At 41.7% G+C, this 14,944-nt stretch overlaps 1 protein-coding gene across 3 annotated transcripts in view; it reads right to left on the bottom strand.

Annotated features, from left to right (window-relative positions):
* LOC102566353 (protein FRA10AC1) overlaps positions 1–14,944 on the bottom strand; it is a 103,377-nt gene that overhangs the window by 79,942 nt on the left and 8,491 nt on the right. For all 3 annotated transcript variants that reach the window (XM_059729973.1, XM_006259681.4, XM_019484252.2), the window contains exons 3-7: positions 14,596–14,691; positions 14,471–14,516; positions 7,939–8,015; positions 7,095–7,178; positions 6,562–6,646 (exon numbers count right to left, since the gene is read on the bottom strand). In XM_059729973.1, the coding sequence (XP_059585956.1) occupies positions 6,562–6,646; positions 7,095–7,178; positions 7,939–8,015; positions 14,471–14,516; positions 14,596–14,691 (388 nt within the window). The remainder of the gene's footprint in view (positions 1–6,561; positions 6,647–7,094; positions 7,179–7,938; positions 8,016–14,470; positions 14,517–14,595; positions 14,692–14,944) is intronic.

Below are 14,944 nucleotides of genomic sequence, written 5' to 3'. Positions count from 1 at the left end.
CAAAAGTGACTGTAGATAAGGTGGACCCCAGGGGGTGTGAGGGACTTCAGTAAGGTTTGGATGCTTAGAGGGGCAGGGGAGGGCTCACAGGGGTGTTAGGAGGATGGCAAGAGGTCAGAGGGGCTGAGACATGATGGGGATGAGTCTGTGCAGGGTGCAGTAGGTTCAAAGTGGTATCAAGGGGGAAATGGGGTAGTAGTTAAGTATGGGGGATGTGTGGGATAACAGAAGACAGAGTACAGCCAGGAAGCATTTTTTGGTGGCAGGGCAATACATAAAGAGCAGTAACGGGCACTTTGGGGCAACCATAGAATGTCTGGGGGACCCATATGTTGGGGTGCAGGGAACAGCTCTGTCCAAGGCCAGGTTGGGGATTACCAGCTGTACTCCCCTGGCACAAAGTGCCTATTCCACTGTAGTGCTAGTAGTCAGCCATCTCCAAACTCAATTATATTTGTTTTTCCTTGGATCTTAAACAGGATAATATAGCCCTAAAACTCTACCTACCATATTAGTAAAGCTTCTAGTTTCTTTTCAACTGGAAAAAACAATGCATTGTGTTATATGATGATTCACCACAATACCTGCCACCCACCTTTCCAAAATCCTAGATCCTCCCGAGGCCATCAATTAAAAAAAAAAAAAAAAATCCTAACATTCAGGTCAGTCTTAAGCACTGGAACTGAGTACACTGTGGGATCTCTATTAGTGAAGGCATTTAAGGTGAGGTTATACAAATAACAGCCAAGAATGCACTGCCAATTGATCCTGCCTTGGTGCACAAGGATGAACTGACTGAATGATCTTTCTAAGTTTCTTCCAGCCCTATTTTCTACAATTACATTATTACCATAAGAGAAAAAAAGCATGATGTTCTCATGCAAAAAATGCCGGATCCTAACTAATGAAAAGCCATATACTGAAAACCTGATCTTTGGCAAGTTGTTTAAATTCTTTGTACCTTAAATCATCCCAGCTGGAAAATTGGGCAGAGTGACATAATCAATATTCAAATGTTCCATCTGTACTGAATTTGCCTAAGTAAATGCTTTATAAAGAAGTTCCTTAACAGTGCCAGTTTAAGTGAATGTTTTCTCCTTTTAATTATCACATTATGGAATTTAAGACAATATAAATTTGAACAATAAACATGCTTTTCTTTTGGTATAAATAGAACAACTGTATGATAAACAAAAGACAACGTTACATATTATACTATTTATACTGACAATTTGCTAGGGAAGGAACAGCTTGCACTTGGCCTACTCAGCAATCTGCAGTGCAGTCTAAGTAAGTTTCATTTGAGCTGCTTATGCTTTCAGCTAGCAAAAAAAATCAATTGCAAAATGCAGAAACTGCATTAAACAGTTCATTAAAACAGAATGGAAAAAATGTTTTTAAGTTTAAGATCCCTGAAGAATCCTGGATTTCATGGTTTTTAATCTGTTTTAAAATAACCACAGTCTAACTAATGTACTGTTGCCTATTTAACACAGGCTTGCAGAACACTGTTTCCAGATAAACAAGTGGTAGTAAAATGTCTGAATTATAATCATCCTGATGTCCTAATTGCTTCCATGAAATGTTAGCTACAAAGCTCCATTGTAATTTGCATCTTAGTGTTTAAGTTGTTATGTCCTTCTGTATATCAAATAACTCTCACTGATTTCATTAAACTGCTTCCAGAAAACCAACAGACAAGCTAGGTTCTAGGCTGCTTTTTTATTCCCATATTTGTAAGAGTTTGGACCCTGCAAAGTTAACTACTGAATTTCCAGTACAGGAGTTCAGGCCTACTCTATTGCTTCATAGTAACCTGTCCCAAGTAATTTGTGTAGCAATTAAACAAAGAGGGCACATCCAGACAAGCGCGCACGTACCTGCTGCCCCGCCTCAAACCCCTTTGAGGCGAGGCAAGAGGCACGTGTGGGAATGAAAAAATGTTCCCTGCACTCCAAGTTTGCAGTGCAGAGAGAAAATTAGACCCCTGGATATAGGGGTCTAAAAAAACTGCTCTGCAATAGAGTGGAGCAAGACACGGTTCAACACCGTGCCTGGAGCCAGTCCTCCAAAAGAGACGCTCTGGTTTGGTGCTCCCCGGCCCAGGCCAGCATGCAGGGACCATGCGGAGCTGAGCTGTGTCCCGCTGAAAGTATCTTCAGACCACTGTACAAAACTATCGTATGTTCACATTTTGGATACTGCATACAGTTCTGTTTTCAGCATCTCAAAAAGGATGAATTAGAAAAGATACATAAAAGGGAAACAAGATTATCAGGAATATGGTGTAGCTGCCATACAATACCTATTAATAGAGCTGTCAGGGATGTATTCTTTGGCATCTCTAAGCCAGTGATGCTGGATGCCATGGAGGGTCTGACAAGGGATAAATGAGTGTTGATCACAGGGTTAGCAACCTTTTACTCAATGTGGGCCACTCCTTTCAACCAAGGACTTTCCATCCCCTACTGTGCCCAGTTGTTCCTGTTATGTACAGAGGGGCTACTCTCTTACTCCCCCACCCCCTCTAGCCTCCTCTAAATTGTCTCTTGCTGTGTCTTTCAGGGTAGCTAATTCAGTGAGCAGAGGCTGCAGTGTGGCAGGGAAGAGAGCTGTCCTCTTCATGGAGCCAGAGTGGAGCCAGAGCCGCAATGGGAACCAAGATCCTATAGAGGCCTTTGGGCAGACAGGGGTTTAGCTAGTTGTTAATAAAATGCAACATACTGAATCTGGACCAGATCCCATGGGTAAGCTGCAACAGGGCTTCCATGTGAAACTGGTAGAACATGGACTGGATTGTGGGCCAGATCTTATCTCTGCAAGAGGGATGCAGTTCATAGACTGTAGATTGCTAACCCCTGCTCTATGCTTTCCCTCTCACCAGCTGGACACTCCTGCTTTGTGTGTGGGCTGCATGCAGCCCACATGGGGTTAAGTTACAGCCCTTGGGCTCCTGCCTAGTGGCCACTCCCCTCATCACCAGCTACAATAGCAGCTGAAGTCTCTATGTTTCCCCTCTCTTCACCAGCTGCAGCTTCCTGCCTCCGCACCAGGGGGCATGGCAGTCTGAAACACTAAGGGTGAGCCTCAATGGAGGTGCAATGTTGGGGTTGGAAGAAGTCAGGAGGGATCTCAGATTCATGGTGCAGCGGTGGGGAGGCTGCACGGTAGGGGTGTGCAAAGTGGGCTATATTCGATTCCGAGTCGGTCCAATTTGGGGGACAGCAATTCGATTAGTTGATTCGGATCACTATACTGATTCAATTCGGCCAAATCCAAATCTGAAAATTTGATGCCGATTCAGAGAATCAGCGATTTGGACACAGACAGCTTTAAATGATTTTTCTACATACCTCAAGGTACCAGGTGCAGCTCGTGAACACTGAGATGGTGATGCGGATGGAGTGTCCCACAGGAGCATGTGCTCCACGACAGACCCAGAAGCGGACTGGAAGTACTTCTGGTCCACTTCTGGGTCCGCTGCCAAGCCCACTGAGGGACACCCCCCGCTATGCTCCCGTGGGACGCTCCATCCATCCCACCATGTCAGCCAACCTGATACTTTACTGTGCTTCCATCATGGGTCAAATATGTTGAAATTATATGGGGCACATAAGGGTTCTCTGTCCCTAGTCACTACCATTTATACCAGTAATTAACTGGACTGAGTATGGTTTCTAAAAAACATGGTTCCTCTTGACAAGACACCAGTTGAAGAATCTCAGTGCATAGTGCTATAGAAAAATTAGTTGATTAAGGCCTCAACAGAATAAGGAAATTTTTTAATAGACACGAGGTGATAAACCCCATCTGCAACAACAAATACAGGAAGTCATCTCTACATTGCATCTTACCCCCCCCATCAGCTGGAATTCAAAGGCAGATCCAGAATGAAATGAAAATCTACCTTCTTTTTGGATATCATAAAGCAGCAAAGGAGTCCTGTTTCCACCCCCAGTTCCTCTCTGCGCTCAGAACGGAAGCAACCGTTGTTATGCTAAGCAGATTATGTAACATATGAAAAAGAGCCTGGCTCTTGCTGGCACTGAAAATGACTGTAAATCCAGGAGAGAATTCTACTTCGTAAACTGAGTAACCATCCGAAAGAATATTGTAGGTGTTAAAGTCATGGTTTGCAAGCTGCTCCTTTCTAGAATATTCCACTATAAATGCCTGTCAAAATAGCTAAGGCTCTGGAAAAAAATTCATGTGAAGAACTAGTGCAGGGGTGGGCAATTATTTTGGCTGGAGGGCCACTTAACAAGTTTTGGTGAGGCACTGAGGACTGCAAGGGTAGCCTCGCTCCCAGTAGCCATCTTGTGACCAAAGCCCCGCTCCCCCAACCCCTGACCTTTGCCACCAGAAGTCTATCCCCTTGTCCAGGAAATACTCTTTGGGTGGGTTGCTAGTATATTGTGTAGAGGGGTAGGAGGGTGTATGCGGGGCGGGGAGCGGAGGAGGGGGGAGGGATGTGTGAAGGTGTATGCATGGTGCGGGTAGGGTATGTGGGGACGTGGCAGGTGTGTGTGGCTGAGGTGTGGGGTATGTGGAACAGTGTTGGGGGGGGTGTGCAAGAGTACATATGGGGTGTGAGGTTGGGGTGTGGGTAGGTTGGGTGTGCATGTGTGGGGGCTTCCCCCCTACCCACTCTTTGTGATGTGGCTGAGCCCAGCCCTTCTGCAGGTGGGGGGAGGGGGAAATCAGCACTTCCTGCCCGGCTCGCAGCACGCTGCAAAGGGCAGGAAAGCAGGTGCTAGCACTGGGCAGCAAAAGAAGTCCCTAGGAGAGGGGACAGGGAGCCGAGCCTGGCACACTTGGTCTCTGTCCCATGCCTGCCCAGCAGGGCTGCAGCCGAACCTGCACAGGCTCCTGCTGCTGCTCCCACCCCACCTTCCTGTCCCATGCCTGCCCAGCAGGGCTTTGTGAGCAGCCAAGCTCCTTTACGCCCCCCTTCCACCCACATACTCCCCCATCCTGCCATGCATAAGCAGGACCAAAGTGAGCTGCAGGCAGAGCCCACCCTGCTCCCCTCAACGCTGCAGCTTCCCCTCCCTACCTGCTGCCCAGAGCACAGCAGCAGAGACAGGAGGAGTCATTGCTGGAGCCTGGAGGAACCCAGCAGTTCATCACTGGGCAGCTGCAGCAGCAGCCCTGCCTGGAAGCTGTGCCTGCTGACCAGGGTTGGCACCCTCCGGCAGAGGAGGCTAGGAGCGCAGCATGCGCTGCCCCAGGCAGGGGAGGATGGAACTCAGCCCCATGCACACCCCAGCAAGGGCAGTTGACTGAGTCTGCTGGAGTGTGGCAATTACTGCACTCCAGCAGACTCCAGTGTCACATGTATCAGCATCCCCATGCTGAAAAATGGCAGTAGGGTGCTTTAAACTAAAGCTCATTCAATGAGCTTTAGTTCAAAGCACCCCACCACCATTTTTCAGAGCAGGAATGCTGATACACGTGAGGCTTCGGGCGTTTTAATTAGTACAACCCTCAGAGCTGTGCTAATTAAAGTGCCGCTCCTTGTCTCCCAGAGTACATCTACAAACACCCACAGCCCTTGAATACCCTTGGAAGTTTTCATGAACAAATTAAACTAATACTCATCCAGATACAGATGATCCTGCTCTGAGTAGAGGGCTGGACTAGATGGCCTTTTGATGTTGCATCCAGCCCTATTCTTCAATGATTCTAAGATTATTTTCTGTAGCAGGAAGGGACTGAAGAATATAGTATAAAATACAGAAAGATAAACTGAAGATCCACAAACAACAACAACAAAAAAAGCACTTTTCTGTTGTTGAGGTTTTTAAAGAAAGCTGTTGTTCTGCACGGAGCAACAGAAAAAATTAGGTTAAATCCTGCAAACATTTGCTATTTACCAAATATCTTGAAGTGCCTGACAGATCTGAATATAGGTTGTATTTGAAGGATTGATCCATTATTATGCATTGGCCTCTATCAGCTTATGTCCACATTTAGCATAACTTTTATACAGCCACAATACAAAAGCTGGCATTGATACCAGTTCTTGACTGAATGCAGGAAACCAAAACTTCTACGACTTGCAGACTACTCCAGAGGGTGTACTGGTGATATTGTCTGGTTGTTTATTTTAATGAAATCCTCCTTACTTACAAAAAATGAAAAAAGCTTTGTCTCTAGGCTCAGGCAGGTGGTAGTATTCTAAAGTTCATGAATCTTCTCCACTTAGATTTTTAAAGTAAGTCTGAAACCTCAGTCTTACTAATTAGATTCTCTTAGGTTCCTTAAATATGGAATTACCATAGTGATACAACTGGTACATCAAGGCCATATCTCCAGTGCTTGTTCAGGCTTTACCTAGTATTGGTTTGCAGCTTTCTCTCTCCACTTCTCTGCTTTTCTTACACAGACACAAAAATCTTTTCAAAACAACAGAAAGCATGTGACTTTCAAGCCTTCATTATGGCCAGTGATGTGTTTGTGCTTGGACTGTGAGCCTGTTTCATAAAAGCATTTGATTGTTTCTTACTACTGCCTTAAATGAAAGATAATGGTTTAATCAAAATGATTTATAAAACATACCTTATTCTCTTTGTATCTACTCAGATCTGCTATGCAGTACTCTTTGAATAATTTATCACAGTATTTCTTTGCAAGCCTCTTCTCCCTGTAACCAGAAATGCATTATTTTGATTAAGTACGCTGAATAATACAGAGTGCAGTCAAATAATACAATCCATTTTAAATAAGAAGATAAAATGAGTATCTAATGACAGAATACAAGAAAATAAAATATAGTTCAAAAATATATTTTAAAATCACTACAACATAAATTATAAGTTTATTTCTGAAGTTGTAGTTGGAGTTTTGGGAATAGTAGTTTAGTTCAGACAGACTGCACAGACTAACTATGTTTGTTCTTCACTACTAAATCACCATTTCATTCTAATGCAGAGCCCTATCACAATATTTCCTACATTTCTTTCATTTTTAAATGCATCAAAATTTGAAAGCACAAAAGTAAATATGCAAAGCAAAGTGAAACAAATGAATAAAACATTAAAAATTACATGCAAAAAGATCTAAAAATAATGTTTTATTATATCCCAAGTTACCAATTCATGTCCACTTCATCATTCTCTTTCCACAGGAATCTATGGTTTTCTCTTATAACATCAAGATCGGTCTTATCATTTGCTCTGTGAAAAGGGATATTTTTATTAAAATACCATTATAATGAAGTTTTATACCGCTGTAAATAAAAGAATCGGATGACGTTTGGCAAACATTGGTGTTTTTAACTGCTTCTTTCATTCGTTAAGTTGGATATTGCAAGGTACTGTGACACATCAAAAATTGTTCATGATAACAAGTATTATAACCTGACATATTTTTTCTTTGGATGGGTGGTTGGCAATATTCCAGATTTCATTAGTATCTTCAGCTGAGATTTTTACAGTAAGTTGTTACTCTGAAATGTTCAATTCTAATAACAAGACACTCATAAATTAGTTAAGTTTGGTAACTATCTTGTAAAAATTATATTATGTTTCAACTGGCAAACATTTGCCAGAAACTGTTCCAGCACTTTGTAGTACAATGTAATAAACTGAATATAAGAATGCTAATTTCTACCCTCATCACCACAGGAATGAGAGATTAATACTTAGCAAACACCATATTATGTTATATGCATCATCCACATGCTCTCTCAACATAAAAATAAAAACTTCCAATTAATTTTATATAACTTTTTATGTCAGCCATACAAAGTTAGGACAAAACAATTGTCTGCATCAAAGTCACAATTTTCCAGAGTCTGTACATGTCACTACAGAGTTAAAAAATTGATACAAGAACAAAGATCTGGTCAGAGTTCACAATTTTAATAACCCAGAGAAATGATCGAGAATATATTTAATAGTTTTATATAACAGATTGTGTTCCAATGGTTCTCACCCTGAACGTTGGAAGTCCTCCTTTTTGCCACCGTAGTATAAAATGTAGTCATTCACAAACTTTTTGTGTCTCTCATACTGAATAAAGCAAAATTAAGGACTCATTTTCAGTATTTTCTCTCACTATAGAAAATAGCTGTTTTCTCTCTCTACTCAGTTTTGATAAGCAATACAACATAAATTTCTAACTATAAGTTATTTCCAAAAATTAATCTTACCAGAAAAAATATATGAAGGGCAACTGTTACTTAATAATCTTTTATAAATTAAACAAACAAGACAAGAATGTTAACACAACTTTCAAAATGCTACCCCAGCCACATCCTCAGAAAACCTTCTTTCTTCTTTGAAGAAAACTCTATAAATGGGCTTGAACCTAGCTTTTATTGTGTACTCAACTGTAACTCAGACTAGAGTTCTATGACATGATAATTTTGGTTCAAAATATATCTATGTAATGCATAATGCAATCTATATAAAAGCATACAATAGCTAATGCTTCTTTAGCATAACCTTATGATCAAACAAGAGGCACAGATCATGAAGAAGAAGGTGGTCTTGCATTCAAAAGCTTGTCTAATTCTATCCCAACTATGCAGTTTGTCCAATAAAAAAAGATATCACCCTAAGTAATCCTTGCCTCTTGCATTATTCTTGGACCAAGACAATTACAATATCACTCTAAGATTACCTTAACAAAGAAAAAACTAAAAGACTTTTGTTTTGGACAGCGATACTAAGTCACAGGAAATTATGTTTCTGCTCGGACATTCTGTCTTAGAGACATAATGTGAAACATATTTTATAAAATAAAGCAAGTAGCAAAGCAAACACATGGGGACAAATACATCGCCACAGATCAACTTCAAATAACAGTATAACAATGGATATTTAAAAGTACATAAAATTTAGTTAGTGATATTTATAGATGTTGAAACTTGGGTAATAAATTATCTCTTGGTATGTCTCAAGCAATACGTTGAATCTAGTTCACTAAGAACTTATTTCTATCAATATACTGCCTTCTCTTACAGTAAAAGGATTTTATGGGCAATACATTGTATTTTTGTTGGAAGGTTCCAAATATTAACTCAACCTCTGCCTGTTTCTTTTAAAAAAATGACAGACTTATGTTCAAGGATGCAGTGAGGAGCTTTTATTTTACACGGGTAAAGGAAACTACTTAACATGACAAAACTAAGGTTGATTAATTTCATGGAACCTCACTTTTTTCTCTCACTGTTCTCCACTTCTATCACTCTAGTTCAGTAATTCTCAACCAGAGTGCTAGATCCTGTGGTGTGATGTGATAAGCAGATAAGCTAAGCAGACCAGCCAAGCTCAGGCTTGTCCTTGCGTGGACAATCCTCTACCCCTACTGCCCAGCCTCTGTATAAGGAGGTAAGCACTATAAATGTATAAATTAGTTTTTGAAATTGGCTGCCACTCAGTTCACAAAAAAGTTATGCAGAGGTAGTCCAGTGGGGGATACCTCAAGTCCAGAAAAGTTGAGAACCACTGCCATAGATAAATGACTTACCCTTCAAACAGAAAGGAAAAAGCAAAACCAAAAACAGTGAAATGTCCAAGAAAGTAGAAATAAACCAAAATCAGGCTAACTATACAATCAGGCTAACTATACTATATATATGTTCTAAGAAAGCAAAAGAAAGTATAGGGAGAATCAATTCTGCTACAAGCTTTTTAATCAGCCTTTGCTATTAGTGTTACCAAATGATAACCGCAGACACATGACAATATATGGAAAACGTGCAGGAAAAATAATGTAAGGACAGAACAGCAGTGTTAATTCCTTTGGTAGAGCTCTTCACTTTGTTATATAGCATAGCTCTCTCCTCTAGGACTTAATTATCATCTCATGGTCAATGCAGCAACTGGCCTTCAGCCAGGACATCATATTATTACAAAACATGGATTCATAGAAGTTAGGGGCTGGACGGGACCTCAGAGATCATCAGCTCCAGCCCCCCTGCTCAAGGCAGGAAAGACTGCTCTGGTCAGATGACCCCAGCAAGGTGTGCGACATGTAGAGCTTTGTCAACTAACACAGCACTTAAACATATGGCAAAACCCCCACCCCAAAGAACTGACAACCTAAATAATATAGGACAGGACACAACTTAAAGTTCAAGAGAGTTCAACTCAGGACATCTCTACCATATAAAGTTAATGTTACCTTTGTTTCAGTTTGATTTATAAGAGAAACATGACTGAGATCATTCCACACATTTAATCTCACGTTCTAATTTGTGTTACTTCCTGAATAAAATTTGGTAGAATTACCATATCAAAATGGTTGAAGTCCTAATGTCTCAACCTAAAAATTCTTCATTAAGAAAATAAAACAGAAATCAAATCAAAGACTCTTATAGATTTTGATAACATAAGAAGGTATTTCAGAGCAAATAAACGTTTCTGTGGCTAACGATCTGTCCAGAAGTTTGTGATCACACTGCTTTTCATAAAAATGGGTGGTAGACTTACTGTTCAGACCAAATTTGACCTTTTTGCTTACCCACAACTGAAACACAAACATTCTGTATTTCTATGCAGCCATTCTGCAGCAACAAATAGTTCCATTATGTATTTCCCTATAATGTAAGTAAAGAATAACTTCTCCAGTTAAAGAATCCAGAGATGAGCTGTAGATCTAATTTTTTTTTTTTTTTAAACACACTTTTGGCTAAACTATATTCAAATTTCCCTTTTCAAGACCGTCATTGTCCACAGTGAAAACTGAGCATATTTATATGCGTTGAGCAAGTTAAAGTAAAATGACCTGTTCCGCACCAGCAGCCTGTACTGCCAGCCCAAAAGGAAAATTACAGTTATATTTAGGGACCCACCAAAATCGCGATTTTGCCATTTTTGCAGAAAATACCATTTTAACCATGCCCCATGAAAAAGCATGGGGTCCACACTTTTGGCAAGCTCCCTAAAAACCTCACCAAAATAAAATGTTGGCTCCCTCTGGGGAGCCAACAGTCTTTGTAGCCACTGCGGTACAGCCACGCAGCCTGCCAAAGAGGGGTAAAGGGGAGCTGCTGGCATGGTAAGATGGCTGCCACCCCCCTGCCATCTCTTGCTGCTGACTGTAAGGGCTGTCCATCATATGGCCCTGCCCCTGCCCCTCACCACCAGCCAGTGGGAAGGAGTGGTGCCATATGACAGTCCTTGTAGCTGATCAGCAGTGAGGGGCAGGGCCACTGAGGCTCCACAGCCAGTCAGAGGAATGGTGGGGGCCTTATGCACTCTGCCCCTGAAAATGGCTACCAGGCCTGCAGTCTGCCCGTGAAATCAGTTTCAGCCGCCTAGTAGACCCCTAATTATACTAGTAGTACTAGTAAACTACTAGTAAATTCAGTACTAGTCCTGGAGAACTGTCCAACTTTCAGAATTCGTGTTTTGCAAATTCACTTAACATAATCCTCAGTATAGTTTGCCAAACTGGACTTTCCTTAACTATTCTGAGAACAGATGCTCAGTCCCAACAGAATAAAAATTAATTTGATTGAAGGTTTCAAAGCTGGGTAATAGGTGGCATTATTTTTCACTTAAATTCACTAGACCAGATACAAAAGTACTGACAGCACTGTTTTCAAGAGTTCATTGTTTTTCATGTATACTGTACATGTATTAGGGACAGGCATACTTAATCTTTGAGTCTGGCCGTAGTGAACAGCCTCAAGAGACAGTTATTAAACAAGAACAGTGTATACTCAGAGAGACTGGCTCCCCAATAATGTAAACAGCCATTGCACTGACATAATAAAAAGTGTTCCTGATTCCACTAAAGAATAAAATATTAGGGTTGCACTGATAGAGATTTTGGGGGCCGATACTGGTGGCCAATTTTTAAAAGGAGGTATATCGGCCAATACCGATCCGATTTCCGATACAGCTGCATCCAGTTGGTAAGTCTATTGTGGTGGAAGGGAAGGGGAGAAGGAAGGGGCATTGGGGGGCAGATCAATGCCCCCCGCATTGAGGTAAAGAGTGGGGCTGGGGTAGGCTCTGCCCATCAGGGGCAAGACGGGGTGTGCAACAGAGCCGTGGCTCATCCAGGCAGCGTGGTGGGGGGGGGGGGTGGCTCTCACCATTATGCGCATCCTGGGAGGGCATGGTGGGGAAACGAGGCTGCAGCTGCCCATCCCACCCATGCAGATCCAGGGACACACCCCCCTCCATGCCCTCCAGGGGTGCACATAGCAGCAGGAGCCACCCCCCTCTCCTTGCATGCCCCTGGATGAGCTGCAGCTCCATCCCGTGCCCAGCCCCAACCCTACTCCCTCACCACAGGGGTGTTGATCTGGCCAAATTATTGGCTACATCAGGCCGATTTCTGATACAGTTAATTTTCTTTATGTGGGTGCTGATTTGATATCGGACCAATGTATCAGTGCACCTCTATAAAATATGTAAAGAAAAAATGAAAACTGCCTTGAGTTTAAAGTATTGTCTGTCACAAGAAAGATTTGAATAGACACTAGTTTCTTGAAAATGAAGAGTTGGAGAAAGGGAAAAAAAACACACCAACACTTGTCAAATTAGTTGATGGGTAAATATCAATTAAGTGGCAGAAACTGATGAACAACAGTCACTTCAGCTACTGGGAAGCTAAATTATGATAAAAATCAATAATACTATACTTACATAGAATTCTTTCAAATGTTGACAAGTAACAAGGAAAGATTTCGGTCATTTTTCTGTGCTTGTGAGTCGGTGTCAAGCAGTCTGGCTGGGTTTTTAATACATGTAGAAAAAATATAACTCTTTTCAAAATCTTCCTATTCTATTTTGTAGGATCCTGAAACGGATCCATATATGCTGATCATAAAAGACCAAAGTAACCATAACCATAAACAAGTCAGAATGTAAAGACCATCATAGACAGGTCTTGTAGTATATATTTACCAAGCAGACTAGCAACCCATAAAATACAATACATTACTAACAACATATTCCAGTGTGACAAATCACAAAACCATGTTTTGTGGGTCACATTCTTCTTAACTCAGGTGAATGGGTGTAATGGACCACAAAATGCTGCATTCTCTACTGCTAAATTTTCACTTTCCCCCCTGGCAGGGGCCTGCAAGCTTTTTCAAGCTTCAGGCTGGAACAATCCAGCCCCTGTCCAATATGGGCCAAGTGGCTTTAGCAGCGCAGCAGCAGGGCTCTCCCTGCACCCCCACCAGAGCCATACAGCTGAGAGTTGCACTTGTGCCACTGCTGATTCCCCAGCCTCCTTCTCCCTAGCTACAGCATGAGCATAGCTTCTGGTAGAGGGGAGCTGCACCAGAGCCCAGCTGGAAGCTGTTTCCATACTGCTGCCACTTCTTCCCTTCTGCACCTCCTAAAACCAGCTCGACCCTGGCGCACACACCACTGGCTAGAAGTGTGCTCAAACAGCAGCCTTTGGGTGGAGGAGCAAAGAGGGGGAAAGGTTGCAAGAAGTGTCAGCAGCACAAGCACAGCTTCCAGCTCCCCTCCAGCTGGAAGATGCACCAGTGCTGCAGCCTTGGAAAAGGACAAAAGAGAGAGGGCAGAGAGAAGCAGCAGCAACATGGGCATAGCTTCCAGTTCCCTAGCCTTGGAGCAGCTCCTTGCTGTTCAGCCCCAGCACAGGCCCTGTGGCTCTGTGTATGTTGCTGACCCCTACATTAGAAGATGGTTTCATCACTGAAATAATTATTTCTGTGATAAACTTCATACAAAGAGAAATTATTTTTACAGGAGACATTTTGTAATTCAGCAAAATAATAGTTGAAGACTGAAGTACAAAAATAATCAGACATGACAGTCTGGCTCAAAAATATTGTTAAATTGGTCTGTAGCATAATTTGTGTAAAAGGAATTAGCTAAAATTATGCTTTGTTGAATAGTTTGAACTAGATACTGGGTTTCTGGTCTTCCAGGACGAATAAGTATACTTAGATAATGTTCGCTTCACATGAAGTTACTTTCTGGGTACATTCAGAAGAAAGGGAAATTGAAGGACCAAGGCTGGTTGTTACAACCAAAATGAAACCTGTTCAATGCATGTAATAATCTAGTCAGAAATATGCTGCGGCTTAAGCACTGATTATGTTAGGGTGAATTTAGAAACACCTTACATAGGCAAATATGAAATACCTAGACCAGGGGTGGGCAAAATACAGCCCGGGGACCAGATGCGGCCTGCCAGGCCATTCTATCTGGCCCGTGGGGCCCCTAAAAAATTTAGAAAATCAATATTAATCTGCCCTGGGCTGCCTGTCATGCGGCCCTCAATAGCTTGCTGAAACTCAGTAAGCGGCCCTCTGCCCAAAATAATTGCCCGCCCCTGACCTAGACCATAATGGCAAAGAAAAAGTTATTTGAAACAACACCCAAGCTCTGCAACTGCACAAAAATTTTCCAGGTAACTGGGAGACTCGCATTAAATTTTTCTGGCAAGAAGATTTACCCCCAAGTGAAAAACTGAGAAAAAACTTGTTTTTGCTCTTGTAAACAAAAAAATTAAAGGATACAGCATCCATGGATATCAAATGAAATCTCCTGTTTCTTGCTTCTTCCCTAGGAGCAGAAATAGTTATTTTGTTTGAGTAAATGTTCCGTTTTTATAAAAACAGTCTCTGATAAAAGTGACCAGTACCTATCCCATTCTTCTGCTGCAACTTGTCGGTGTGCCACCTTGCACTGTTTTACTTTCTGGAATGGCTTTACAAGAAGAGCATCTTCATTACTTGTTCTATGGGGGAGGAAAAAGCAAAGAATTAGTCAATAATTTCCATATACGATATATTCTAACACACCATATGGAATTTTGAAACCCACCAACTTGAACATAAAAAGTTTTAATGATATAGCATTGTTGTACGGTGTAGCATCATCTGTCTTATTAATTTCTGTGTTAATAAAATCAAATTGAAAGACAGTGGTGAGTCTGGATTTACGTCATTAGGTTCGTATTAAAAATCAAGTCTAGAAAGGCACCCGCTTCT

This window comes from Alligator mississippiensis, chromosome 6, assembly GCF_030867095.1.
Source record: "Alligator mississippiensis isolate rAllMis1 chromosome 6, rAllMis1, whole genome shotgun sequence".
Taxonomy (NCBI): domain Eukaryota; kingdom Metazoa; phylum Chordata; order Crocodylia; family Alligatoridae; genus Alligator; species Alligator mississippiensis.
This window is presented reverse-complemented; position numbering and strand designations above follow the sequence as displayed.